The sequence below is a fragment of the Mangifera indica genome, chromosome 5 (assembly GCF_011075055.1).
Source record: "Mangifera indica cultivar Alphonso chromosome 5, CATAS_Mindica_2.1, whole genome shotgun sequence".
Lineage (NCBI taxonomy): Eukaryota > Viridiplantae > Streptophyta > Magnoliopsida > Sapindales > Anacardiaceae > Mangifera > Mangifera indica.
In genome coordinates this window covers 3,353,939-3,368,093 of record NC_058141.1, presented here as the reverse complement: position 1 = coordinate 3,368,093, position 14,155 = coordinate 3,353,939, and the positions used below count along the sequence as shown (strand labels likewise).

Here is a 14,155-nt window from a genome sequence, read left to right as displayed (position 1 = left end):
ATATAATATTAAGCCTCAGGGTTGATCCATTTTAAATACCAATAGGACCAATTACAAAGAGGTAAGCCAAGAAGTTGCAACAAACCTTAAATGGACTCATAGAAGAGCTTTGGTCCAAGTCAAGCATCATGGAGGTCGATTAGGTCAAGGAAGGCACCAAGGTACTAGTTAATTTGATCCAGTTCTCAGTTCAAAAAAGAGTAGAGGAATCAGTTATGGTGGATAAAAGCGCAGCCCAAAAGTAACATGTCATATTCGGCCATCAAGAAAGCATTCAAAGGAAGGCGTCCAAGCATGTCTTGGTTAGGCCTAAGATTATGTTATTAGTATTTTTTTGTAATGGGCTAAGACTTGTATTTATTAAAATCCAAGCTTTTATTTAAGTTATGTGTTATATAATGGGCTACTTAAATTAGTTATTTTTAAAGTTCAAATGTCATGTTGGTTTTTAACTTAAGTTATTGGACATTTAATTAGTTAATAGGCTTAGACAAATTAGGTAGTTGTAATACCCTCAGGCATGTTTCAGGGGTATTTATGTCTTTTGACTCTATTTAGAGATATTTCCCATTTTAAGTACATATATTTGTTTTACATGTATATATGTGTTTATATATATATATACCTAAAGAAAAAAAAAAAAGGAAAAAGACAAAGAGAAAAAGAGAAAGAGATAAGGCTTTATATATAAAGAGAAAGAGAAGACTTTTCCATCATTTTCCGTCCATATTCCAGCAGCCACTTCATGCCTTTTCTTTGCTTTCTTGAAGCCAAAGGAAGAAATTGAAGAGATATTGGAAGATAAAATAAAAAGAAAAAAGAAGAATAAGCACCTTGGAAGCTTTGGTAACCAAAGATCTCTTTCCTTTCCCTTTCATCTATGTTTATATGCATGTTATGTGAATATGTTAGTGTGTTTTGGTATTCATTTAAAGTTGTCTTGGTGATAAAGGAAGCAAAACAAAGAGGAGGAAGCCAACTTGCAAAGATTTGGCTTGAAACAAGGTAAGGGATATCATCCTTGATATGTGACATATTTTAGGCTTTTGGTTCCTTAGATCTATGTTATAAATGATGATTTTGATGTTGAGGAATATTGTTTTGCCATTTGGGATGTCTATGTATGTGATTTTGTTCATTGTAGAAAGTTGCATAATATTTACAGTTTTTGCCACTGAGTTCGTCCCATGTTTTGGCTATCTTATTTGATGAATTATGAGTGCTATTATATCTTGTTGGAAATCTCTTTGAATCCTCTTTCCAATGATATATAGCTTGTATGAATTAGAGATCATTTGGACTGTTAAAGATTTGTATGAACCGAAAGGACTGGTTTACTAAATAAACAGAGGAGGCAGTTTTGTCACTAAGTTTATCTCACGTTTTGACTGCCTTATATATGGAATTATGAGTGCTATTATATCTCGTTGGAAATATCTTTGAATTATCTTTTCAGTGATATATAGCTTGCATGAATTGGGAATCATTGGGACTGTTAAATATTGCATGAACCACAAGGACTGCTTTATCAAATAAACAGAGGAGGTAGTTTTTGCCACTGATTTATCTGCTGTTTTGACTACCTGATTGAATGAATTATGAGTGCTATTATAGCTTGTTAGAAATCTCTTTGAATCCTCTTTTCAACGATATATAGCTTGTATAAATTAGGAACCGTTTGGACTGTGAAATTATATGAAAAAAAAAAGGCTGCCCTGTCAAATGAACAGGGTGTGAACAGTATTTCACAGTTTGGAAAGGAAAGGAAAGAAAAGAAAGGAAAGGAAAGGAAAAGAAAAGAAAAGAAAGGAAAGGAAAGGAAAGGAAAAAAAAAAAGAAGAGAAAAAGAAAAGAAAGAAAAGCAAGAAAAGGTTGGGACTCAAGATTCAAGGGTCGTCCCAAGAGTAATGTCTGGTGAGTTATGAATAAATTTAGATGGAAGCAAAATTAGTAAGATATAAGACTCGCATGCATGTTATAAACTATGAGGGGGCACTTTACACTACACCGCCCACAGTAGGGCACGTCCGCAGTAGGACACGTCCGTAGTAGGACATAGACCCCCAGTAAGGTCCGCTCGCAGTAGAGCATGCTCATAGTAAAGCTCAATTCATATTCAAAAATAGTGTAGTGAAAGAAAAAAAACTTGAGCTTAGAAAAGTGTCAAATCCCTATAGTTAGCTTCCAGAAAGTATTAAATAGACACCAGATGGGACAAAGTATGACCCAAATAGTAAAGAGTGAACTAAATTACCCCATCAATCTCTTATAGAGATTAGGATGTGAGGTTGAGTCCCAAAAGTGAGTTAGAACAGGAAAAAAAAGGATAGTTACTTGATTCTTTCCTCTTACTGAGTGTTCTTATTAGTCACTCCCTTTTCTTTCCTGATTACAGGTACAGGTGATCGAGATAGCTGTGAGGCAGGGTCAGGTCAGCGTAGGTAGATCCGGCTGGAGCAGGTTATCTCTGATTTATATTACATGCATACAGTGGCATGTTCTTATCGACTTTTGACTTTTTGAGATTATGGTACAGTTGCATATGATTACTCCCTGTTTTCAGATACTTTCAGATGAGTTTTCATATGAGTATATATATCTTTTGTTCGCTTCCAGATTTTTAGTTTTCTTGGAATACTTCCTAAACATTTTTAATGATGTGTTTATTTTAAAGTATTTTAAAAAAAGAAAAAAAATAGACGCTTCGAATATTAATTCGTAACATTTCTCCTTCGGTGGGTAGTACTTCTAGAGAGGGATGTTGCAGTAGTCCATTGCATTAAGGTCAAGTTAGGCCTTTAGGGTTTGTAGACATTATTTTAAAAAATAATTTTTTTAGAAGAATGAACAGTACTATAAGTTCAACTTTGTTTCAAGATTTCAACTTCTTGATTCAAAACTATCAAGAGCTTATCAAGGTTCATCCTTTGTGGCGTTCTAATCACTAATGTATACCAAGGTTTGTACGAATTTCATTCGTATTGGATTAAGGTGGAAACTGTTTCAATCCTAGACAAAGATCAATTCTTGATCAGGATTCGCATGTCGTCATCAAAGATTGCATCATGGCTTCTTCACTTTGTCGTCTTTGATTTGTCGTGCATTAAGGTTTCTTCATCTGTCATCGACCTTCATCATTGATGGCAAAAGGAGGAGGATAGGGTGAAGGTGGTCTTGGCCAGAGTCTAGTCACCAGAGAAAAACGGAAAAAATTGAAACCTTATAAGGAAAATGTAACTATTCAAACTTTAATTCTAAGAAAAAATTATCAGTTTTCTAAACAAAAATGGAAAATGAGATAAAATTTTATTATTTTTAATATATTATGATTAAATAATAATTTTATCCCTGAAACTAACTAATTTTGTTAAATTTAACAATCTACAAGAGAAAACTTAGAGTTTTAATACTTAACAGATACTAATTTAAGTTTTCAACAAACCTTGGATAAGAATAAGTCTCCCAGCCATATCTCAAATCCATTCTATATATGAAAATTATAGAATTTCTATACTAATATAAAGTTCTCACTCAAGGTTCCACCAAATGACTTATTTCTATTATTTTAGTTAAAAAATCCAAATTTTCACTTATTTGTTAGATTTATTAAAAAATCTTTTAATGTTTTATAAATATTGAAAAGATAAAAAATCCTCTAACTAAATAACATTAAGCCATAACTTATTTATTAATTAATTTTTGTACATTTAATTTATATTGATTTTAGTTGAAAATTAAAAAATTAATAGTGTGCACAGTCTTGTGCAATTTAAGAGCTTTTTCAAATCAAAGCGAATCAATTTAGGTGTTAAACTAAATTGAAAAAATACGGTTTAATTTAGACTGAATTATTATTTGAATATATTAAGATCATTCACTTCTAAGTATAAATTATTTAATAAAATTAATTGAATTACAATTCTCTATAACATAATATAAACATTTAAAATAAATATGAAACATATATACAATATATATATATATATATATATATATATATATAAAGAAAATAATAAAATAAACATAAAAAAACAAATTTTATACTTAATTATTTATATTGAAAAATTCTATAAAATATAGTTCATATATATATGTGTGTGTGTGTGTGTGTGTGTGTGTGAATTAAAAAAAAAAATGGTTTGATTCAAATTAAAAATCGTTCAAATTGAAAACTGTTTTTCAAAAATTTATTAATCTAAACTAAATCATTTTACAAAATAAACCATAATTTTTAAGTGATTCGGCTCGACTTTATGGTTTGAACCAAATTATGCACTCTTAAAAATAATTAATCGGCCAAAGGACTATTTCCCACCCAAGTTTTAGTTCAATATCAAAAACATACTTGCGATCATTCAAAGAGTCAAACACTCACGTATAGGCTAACTTCCATTAGAATTTTTTGTTAAAGGCAAGGGTAAAACTGTTATTTTAACAATAATATTAAAAAATATATGATTTTATCTCATTTTTCCCCTAGATTTTGAAAAATATAGGGTTTGGAATTTTTACGGTTTTTTCTTCGTAGATCAGAGCTGACTTTCCCCACCCATCTTTTGTTGACGACCAAAGAAGAAAGAAGGGCGACCACCTATCTTTTGTCCAAGGCTTGGACGACCACCCATTTATCACATTTGGGCAATGTCACACAATTCGTTGATCTCAGCCACGACGATAATGAGATGATGTCGAATGACTATGAGAGATGTTGGGACGACGATGCTAAGGAGAAGAATTACACTAAAAATGGGAGACAATTCTCACAAAAGATGGGTAGAAGCTGGCTAAGATCCGTTGGTGTCCGAGCATCAAACGAAAAATGGGTGGTCCAGAAAAAAGGAGAGAGATGGTCAGACAATGTTGGTTGTTAGAGAGAGAGAGGTTTTACCAAAAAATCGAAACCCTAGGAGAAAAAGTGAATTTTTCAAAACTTCATTATGGGGGGAAATTCTTAGTTTTCAAACTAAAGGGGGAAAATGATATAAAAATTTTAGGGTTTTAGGTTTTAAGGTTAAAATGATTATTTTTCCCTTATTTTTATAAGGAAATTTTAACATAAGATAGCCTATGGGTAGGTGTTTGAGTTTTTCATCTACTACCGATATGCTTTTGAAATTGCGCTAAAACTTCAATGGGAAATAGTCCTTTGACCTAATTAAAATACAAATATTATGGGTTTGTATGACGAATCGTCATAATTTCGGATAAATTATAAATTTTTAAAATTTAGAGTTGATAATAAAATTTTTAGGGTTCTTTAGAAATTCCAAAAAACATTTAGGGTATTTTTAAATTTTTAAATTTTAAGAGGCCCCTTAATAGTTTCAAAATTTACAATAACACTTTTAAAGAAATTATTAGAATACAAAACATTAAAGGTATAAAATGTCATATTAAACTATTATAACTATAAATATATTTATATATCATCATATAATTGGATGTTATTAAATTAAAAATAGTTTAGGGTATTTTTAAAATTTTTAAATTTTAATATATCACTTAATAGTTTTAAAAATTACAATTATACCATTAATAAAATTAATAGAGTACAAAAAATTAAAGGTATAAAATGTCATATTAAAACTATTAGGATTATAAATATATTTAGATATCATTATGCAGTTAGATGATTTTAAATTAAAAATAAATTAAAAGACTATTTCCCACCCAAGTTTTAATGCAAAAACAAATACATATCATGTGGTTTCAAAAACTCAAACACCTACCCATAAACCAACAGTTGTTAAAATTTTATATTAAGAGTAAATATAAAATCATTATTTTATCAATAATATTAAAAAATATATAATTTTATTTCATTTTCCCTCTGAATTTTGAAAACTTGCATTTCACCCCCAACCTCAACTTTGAAAAGTTACTTTTTCACCTCCAAATTCCTAGAGTTTTCTCCCTTCTCCAGTGACAGCGATGGTGGCCACCACTGTATTCACCTTTAGTCTTGCTATCTCCCTCCTTGATAGACATTCGTCTCCATCGATGAAGACAAGAGACAAGATGAAGTCGTCTCGTTTCTCTGTTAAGGAAGAGATGGAGATGATTTATCTTTGTCTCTTCATCGATAGAGATGGAGATGATTCATCTTCATCTCTTCGTCGACGGTATCTCTATTGACAAAAAGACAGAGACAAATTGTCTTCATCTCTTCCTTGATGGAGAGACAAGACGACTTTATCTTGTCTCTCATCTTCATCAATGGAGACGAAATTCTTCATCTTTGTCAACGCTGTTCATAAAAGAAGGAGACGATCAGGCTAAAGATGGAGATGGTGACGACCACCGTTGCCATTGTTGTCGTTGTCTCTAAAGAGGGGAAAAAAACCTTAGGGATTTAGAAGAGAAAAAATAACTTTTTAAAATTGAGGGTAAGGAGTGAAATACAAGTTTTCAAAATCCGAAGAAAAAATGAGATAAAAATATATATTTCTAATATTATTAATAAAATAATGATTTTACCCTTAGCGTTTACATAAAATTTTAATAGCAGATAGTCCATAGATGAGTATTTAGAAGTTTAAAACCTTGTATATATGTATTTATCTTTATATTAAAACTTGTATAAAAAATAGTTCTTTGACCTTAAAAATAACTTAAAATCTAATTCTATAATACATTTTAAAATTATTCATTATTATTATAATTATCATATATCCAATTACATAGTATATTTTAAAATTATTCATTATTATTATAATTATCATATATTTTAATAAAAGAGGAATAAATTTCCATATATACCCCTAGATTCTGAAGGGTATCTCTGACAATGGTGTGATTCTAGAATAAAAACAAAAACGCATGCTAAGAAGTGGTGACCTGGCAGTGGGGACCACATTGTCATATCTTTCTTTTCTCCCGTCAACTCCATCATTAAATTTTCTTCTCAAATTATCCTTATCCAATGCCAATTACGCTCTCTCTTTCTTCTCATTATTGTCATTGTTGCCCCTACTCCTATCTTACTGGACACGTGTCTCTAAAAACAAAATAAAATATAATTGACAAATTTGTTAAATAATAAAATTTGAAAATATTCTGAAAAAAATTAAAATATATATATATATATATATATGCGATATGAATTAAAATAAGGCGAAATGTCTATTTCCACCCAAAGTTTGTTGAGCTCTCCCGTTCTTACCTTTTAATTATAAAAATCTCATTTACTCACCCATAAACAATTAAAATTAACAAAATTCTAATCTTTTAAAATTTTATCTTTTTTCTCCTTTAAATCCTAAAATTTAACAATTTTCCCTAGATCAAGTTTTAAAAACAATAGTTTACCCTCTAGGGTTTAGTTTTCAATTTTTAATGACATCTCTGACACTAGTGTTAGCACCCTTTCTCTCTTAATACTTCCTCTTCTTTTGGTAGTGTCTCTCTTATTATCTCTCTCTTTCAACAGACTATCAAATTTTGTCTTTCCCGACGAAGATAAGTCATCTGGAAGAAGAAGATGACTCGTCTTCTTACGATTAGGTATTTTGAATTAAAAATAAAATAATACCCAATTATATTATGACACATCATGTGTATACATAAATTGTGTATCAAAAGTGTGTATACATAATATTACTCTTGTGTTATTTCTTGACATTTGATAAAGTATACTGTTTTGCTATGAATCATGTCATTATTTGTGTTTTCACACAACTTTATTTGTTACATAATTTGAGTTATTTTGGGTCAGATCAGGTTAACACAAAAATATTTTGTCACATTATGACAGATAATTTATATACATAAATTGTATATCAAAATAGTATATACATAATATTATTCTTATGTTATTTCTTGACATTTGATAAAGTATATTGTTTAATTATTTTTAACAATATTGATAAATACTCTAATATTCATGATAAAATATTTTAATTATTAATAATCTGGCTTGTGTATAACTTTTCTACCAAATTTCATATATTAAAAAAAAAGGCAAATGACTATTTCTCAACCAAATTTTAACCAAAAAAGTATATTTTTATTTCTTAAATTTGTAAAAATTATTTTCTCACATTTGTTAAATTTTTTTTAATTTTTATATAATTATTAAAATGACAAAAAAAACTCTCAAGCTAAATAAAACGTTACCTTTAAAATTTGATTAAATAATTTTTATATTCAAATTTATATTAATTTTAATTAAAATTAATAAAAAAATTCTAACAAAAGTATAAATAAAAATATTAATAACATATAATTATATGTTTAGAGTAAGCTAAATTCTTAAAAATATTAAGCATGTTAACAAAATTTTAAAGGTTTTTGGAAATTCAAATAAGTTTGGAGATGTTTTTAAAATTTTTAAAATATTAATAAACCCCTTAATATAATAAAAAACAATTACATTCTCAAATAACCAAACAAAATATAACAAATTAAGAATGTGAATGTCATACTATAAATATTAGGCTGTAATATATTTTAAAAATATATAGGGTTAATATGATAATTTTTAAAATAAGATAGTAAAAATATCCATTCAACCCCTAGTAAATTTTATAAACAAGTTCAATCTAACATATTTGTTATTGTAATATTTTGAACATTGGGGATAAGATGCAATATTTAGATGAAATAACATAAAATCTTTTTTATTGTTAAAACTAGCAACTAACTTTGATGAATAGGTGGAAAAGTGATTTTTCCAAACTTAAATGGTGGAACAGATTTCATCAAACCTTGGGTGGGAAATAATTATTTGGCCTTAAAAATTTATCATGTAAATTTTATAATTTTTTGTAAAATTTGACTGACATCATAATATTATTTTAATATTTATTATCATTCAACAGACCCTGCAGTAATGTTACCGGGACGGTATGGTCCGCGTACAGACAACTGTATTGCATTATTAACTGTCTCCCTCACCTTCTAAATAATGTACAAGTCGTTCTTGCTCCCAATCTCGCTCACTTAAAGGTCTCGCCACGCGCTGTCTCCTGACTCAGTGACTTCAAAAGAATTCCTCAAAATCACTTCAAAATTTCTCAAATTTAGCAACGAAACAGCCAAAGTTAATTACTTGCTTAAAGATTCGATCCCTTTTGATCTCTCAATTCTCTCCTGAATTCTAGGGTTTATCCTTTATATTCACCTTCATAGATCTCTCACTTCATTTGTCCGTAATTCCAGCTCAGCGATGAGTGTCAGCTCTTTGATTGCTGACTTCGAGTGAGAGTCTTTGTTATTTTGTTTTGTGGTAATGGCTGCCTTGCAGAGACCAGGGCAACAATGTACTGGTAACTATGGAGCTTCTTGTAATGGAGCTGACGTGGCGGTGCTGGAAAAGTTTCCTACTGGTTTACGGGTTCTTGTTGTGGATGATGACCACGCTTGTTTGAAAATTGTTGAGCATATGCTTCGCCGGTGTCTTTATCAGGGTCAGTTTTTGTTAAGGGTTTGTTTGGGTGAGGAAGAAATTGTATTGTTGAATTATTGGGGGAATTTTTTTTTTTTTTTAGTTATGCTGGATCGTCTAACGTGGTCTTAGTGTGGGATTTCTTTTGTGTTGTTTGATCGGTTTGTTTTCATCTTCTTCATTAAGCATATGTACTTTATTTAAAGTTGAATATGGGGAGTTCTTTCTCTTCGTTTTTGGCTTATCTATGTTCTTAGACAGGGGATTATAAACTTAATGTTCTATTTATTGTGATTTTTTTAATGTTTGTTTGAGATGGATGACTGTCATTATTCTTCTGGTCTAGTATGGACTTTTATAATTGCATAGCAGCATATGGTTATATTTCTGCAAATTTGATTTTAAGCAATTACTAAAACAATATTGGGGCTTGCTGTTTTGGGTATTGTTGCTTTCAATTATGCATAAGAATGTATTAGGCGACTTTGATTTGGTAGAAGAGATTCACTGTGTTTGGAAAACAACAAAATCATAAAGCTTTTTGTTGATGAAATATACGTCAATTTAAGAAGGTTTTTAGTATGTCTTCTAGCTGTAACTCTGAAAAGACATTGGATTTCTTTTGGTCACAAGGGTTTATTGAGACCTGTGCCTGACCTTTCATAAAGATATCAACTATCACTCATCATTGGTTCTGCAATATTTCACATTTTTAGAATTTATGGAAATCTTTTATGGGATATTGTAATTTTGTGTATGGCATAATTTTTGCAATATTAGCTGTTATAAATTTTTGATCAATTTTTTTATTGTTGTTGGATTGGTTGCAGTTACAACATGTTCCCAGGCAACTGTTGCGTTGAACACTTTAAGGCAGAGTAAAGGCTGTTTTGATGTAGTGCTAAGCGATGTTCACATGCCCGACATGGATGGCTATAAACTCCTTGAACATATTGGACTTGAAATGGACCTTCCTGTTATCAGTAAGTATTTTCTTTATTGCATTGTAATAGAATATTTATTTTGCTTCTTTAAGTTGACATGATATTTAATGCCTTTTCAGTGATGTCTGCTGATGGAAGAGTATCTGCTGTTATGAAAGGAATCAGACATGGGGCTTGTGATTACTTGATTAAGCCTATACGTGAGGAAGAGCTTAAAAATTTATGGCAGCATGTTGTCCGGAAAAGGTTGAATGAAAATAAAGACATTGAACATTCAGGAGGCAGCATTGATGAGAATGATCGCCGGAAAAGAGCAGGTGACGAAGTTGAATACGCTTCTTCTGTTGATGAAGGAACAGAAGGAACATTGAAAGCTCAGAAGAAGAGAAGCACTGCTAAAGAAGAAGATGACAGTGAACTAGAAAATGATGATCCTTCCACAGCAAAGAAACCTCGTGTAGTGTGGTCAGTGGAATTACATCAGCAATTTGTCAGTGCAGTAAATCAGCTTGGGATTGATAGTATGACACTGAATTGTTTCTATCATTCCTTTAAATTGATGCATCATATATTTGGTCAAATATGGGATGATGCCATATATTTCTTGTTCTTCTCTGAAATAATTTCATGAATATTCATTGCTTATATTTACCATTGCTGACTAAAATATTTTGTCTGCTATGACAGAGGCTGTACCAAAGAGAATTCTTGAATTGATGAATGTGCCTGGCTTAACTAGAGAAAATGTTGCGAGTCATTTACAGGTTTGATTCTTACTTATGTATCAAATTTAACCATTGCACATCTTATTCTGTTATTTTAGTCTCTTTTTTGTCATCATTAAAGATGCACAGTATATGATTGCTGTATGTAAACTGAAGGAAGTAGGAGATGCTTTTTCTTGAATAGAAGCATAAAATTAAACAATTAACTGAAGAATCAAGGCATTCTGTTTTAAGGGAAAATGGAGAGTTGTAAAGAAGAATCACTGCTACCAATTTTGTGAAAACTGTTATTGCCTTAAATTAATTTATTTATATTAAAAAAATTATTGTCATGATAGTATCGTGACAATTTTCTATTTGTCTAGCTTAAACGTTAATAGCTTAATCATCATGTTAATCGCGACTTTAGCATACCCCAAATGAAGAAGAATCTTAACTTAAGTTCTAGTAGTAATCCTACGAAGCTATTTGCTTCCAAAATTAAATATTTCATAACTTCAGTCAGGCCGGAAATAGAATTCTTATTTTCTATTTTATCTGAGACTGGCTACCGTATAAGTGGGATTTGTTTTTCAAGTTTTAGATAAGAGACTTCCACTGATTATTGATTTTATCACTGTCGTTGTATTGATGTATGTAATTGATGATATACTGATAGGTTCATATAAGAAAATGATGATTGATGGGAAGAATTGCCATTGTATAGTTTATGTCACCTGACAACTTCTTAATTTCATGTTTCATATAAGGGATGGAGGTTGTGTTTCTACTGTTGTATCTTTGTTACTTGTATGTTAAATTCAGTAGTTTTGACTTAATAGGATAATACATTGCAGAAATTCAGACTATATTTGAAGAGATTAAGTGGAGTGGCTCAACAAGGAGGGATTTTTAGTGCTTTCTGTGGGCCTGTAGAACCGAATGTGAAACTTGGTTCGCTTGGACAATTTGACATCCAACCTTTGGCTGCCTCTGGACAAATTCCTCCAAAAACATTAGCAGCCCTGCATGCTGAACTTTTAGGTTGCCCAACTGGTAACTTAGTTACAGCAATGGACCAGCCAGGTCTTCTACAAGCATCTCTACAAGGATCCAAGTGTATTTCAGCCGAACATGGCATGAATTTTTGTCAGCCATTAATAAAATGCCAACCCAACATTTCTAAAAATTTCCCTCAATCCATGATCACTGTTGATGATGTAGCTACTGGGTTTGGAGTGTGGACTTCTAATGATCTTGGTGCAGGTTCTGTAACTTCTGGTAGCACTCTTGGTGGATTGAATCCCCAAAACAGTAACATGCTAATTGATATACTGCACCAGCAGCAGCAACGTCAACAGCATCATTCTACACTCTCTGAACCCAGCCGTTCAATTAATGTGCAGCCTTCTTGTCTTGTGGTCCCATCTTGTTCATCAGCCAGTTTTCAGGCAGGAAATAGTCCTGCTTCTGTCAATCAGAGTTGCAGCTATAATAGAAGTGCTCATATTGATTATAGTCTTCTGTCAAGTCCGAATAACTCAGTTAATATTGGGCAAATCTCTGACTCTGATTTAAAAACTACAGGTGTTCTTAGTGGTTACTCGGCTCCAGGTTCCATTTCTCCTTCTGCATCGTCTTGCTCAGTAAATGCTGATAATGGTACAAACCAGCAAGTTCATAATTCATTTGCCTTTAGAGCTTTCAGACAAGTGCCAGGGCTTGTTCCTAATGTTGCAGATATCCGAACTTCTTATGGTACTAAATCAGGTGAAGTTCTTGATCAAGAACCATTAAGAAATCTAGGATTCATTGGTAAAGCTACATGCATACCAAGTCGCCTGGCAATTGATGAACTTGAATCACCTATCAACTACTTAAACCATGGAAAACTCAATTTGGATAACAATTGTAACAGAGTGAAGGAGGAGCCAAATTTGGAATTTGGGGATAATGCGAAAATGGGTGTCCCATTGTTACCCCCAAATGATCTCATGAGTGTTTTCTCAGATTAGGTAAGTATTTTTCTTGGTTTCAATTTCTTTCCACTACATATGCTGCTATGGGAATGAAGTGTTGTTCTACTTTTTGTTACTTATATTTCTTCTTATCCAATGAGACAAAGCTGTTCAAGCTCCTTATATATCTAATGTGAGAACTTTGGAGATAGGAGATTGGTCAATTCTAATTTTAGTTGACAACTCTACAGGTTGTGATGCATGGGCATATGTAAAATCGAGGAAGACGAAAGCTTCAAGTGTATTATTTATTTAAGGTAGATATAATTCCAGGTATGTGCACCAAACTCAGGTGCAGTTGTAGTGGGAATATAGCCTCTCACTCTCTGTGTGAGATGGGTAAGTAGCTTGTATGTTTCATCAAGTGCTGGGAATGGTTCTGTTTCTATTTCTACAGACCATCCACTGAAGTCTGAGTAGTGTAGTATTACTATTACTATCTACTTTGCAATGCTCACTTAGTTTTCCATCTCTCCAATTCATCACCCTTGAATCATTTTATATTATGCTTGCGCAAATGTGTGATTGTTGAAAGTAATGTTTTAAGACTCGGATTGGGCATTGACCCAGTGAGGGTTCCAATTCGGGTCATTCCCAATCTGACAAGTTGAATCTGTCCGGATCCTTCTGTTTAGTTATCAGAGAATTTTATACAAAAAAATGTTGACAACTGAATGGAAATATGGTATGGCGGTACGTTTCAAACCCAATCGCTGATGTCAGTAGAAAAAATCAGCTCTTTTTGTAAATTCATTACTAGAAACTTGAATCTAAGATCTCAACTGTTAATTCAGAGCATGTGTCTCTCATTAAACTAAACTAAGCTTATTTTGTAATTTGATTTATATTTTTAATGATTAATTATTTAAAAATTGTTTTAAATACTTTCATAATATTTATTTGAACAGTTGTTAATTAGTTCTACCATTAGTTGGATTACACTGCAGATTGCTGTGCAATCTGACTCTGAATATTTCATTTTTGCTGAAACCAAACTGTGGACCAAAACCCTTGGTAAAAAAAACTCAAAATGGAAGTACTCGCAAGAATCTTTGAAAATTGATGTTGTCGTTTTTACCATTCGAAAATTTTAAATATGTCATA

General features: G+C 31.3%; 1 protein-coding gene across 1 annotated transcript; it reads left to right on the top strand.

Moving 5' to 3' along the window:
* Nucleotides 1–8,919: 8,919 nt before the first annotated feature.
* Nucleotides 8,920–13,529, top strand: LOC123217369 (two-component response regulator ORR21-like). The gene is made up of 6 exons (XM_044638369.1): nucleotides 8,920–9,407; nucleotides 10,216–10,368; nucleotides 10,449–10,850; nucleotides 11,017–11,093; nucleotides 11,891–13,048; nucleotides 13,243–13,529. Exons 1-5 carry the CDS (start codon nucleotides 9,230–9,232, stop codon nucleotides 13,046–13,048), a joined length of 1,968 nt encoding a protein of 655 aa, XP_044494304.1. The 5' UTR covers nucleotides 8,920–9,229; the 3' UTR covers nucleotides 13,243–13,529.
* Nucleotides 13,530–14,155: the final 626 nt, after the last annotated feature.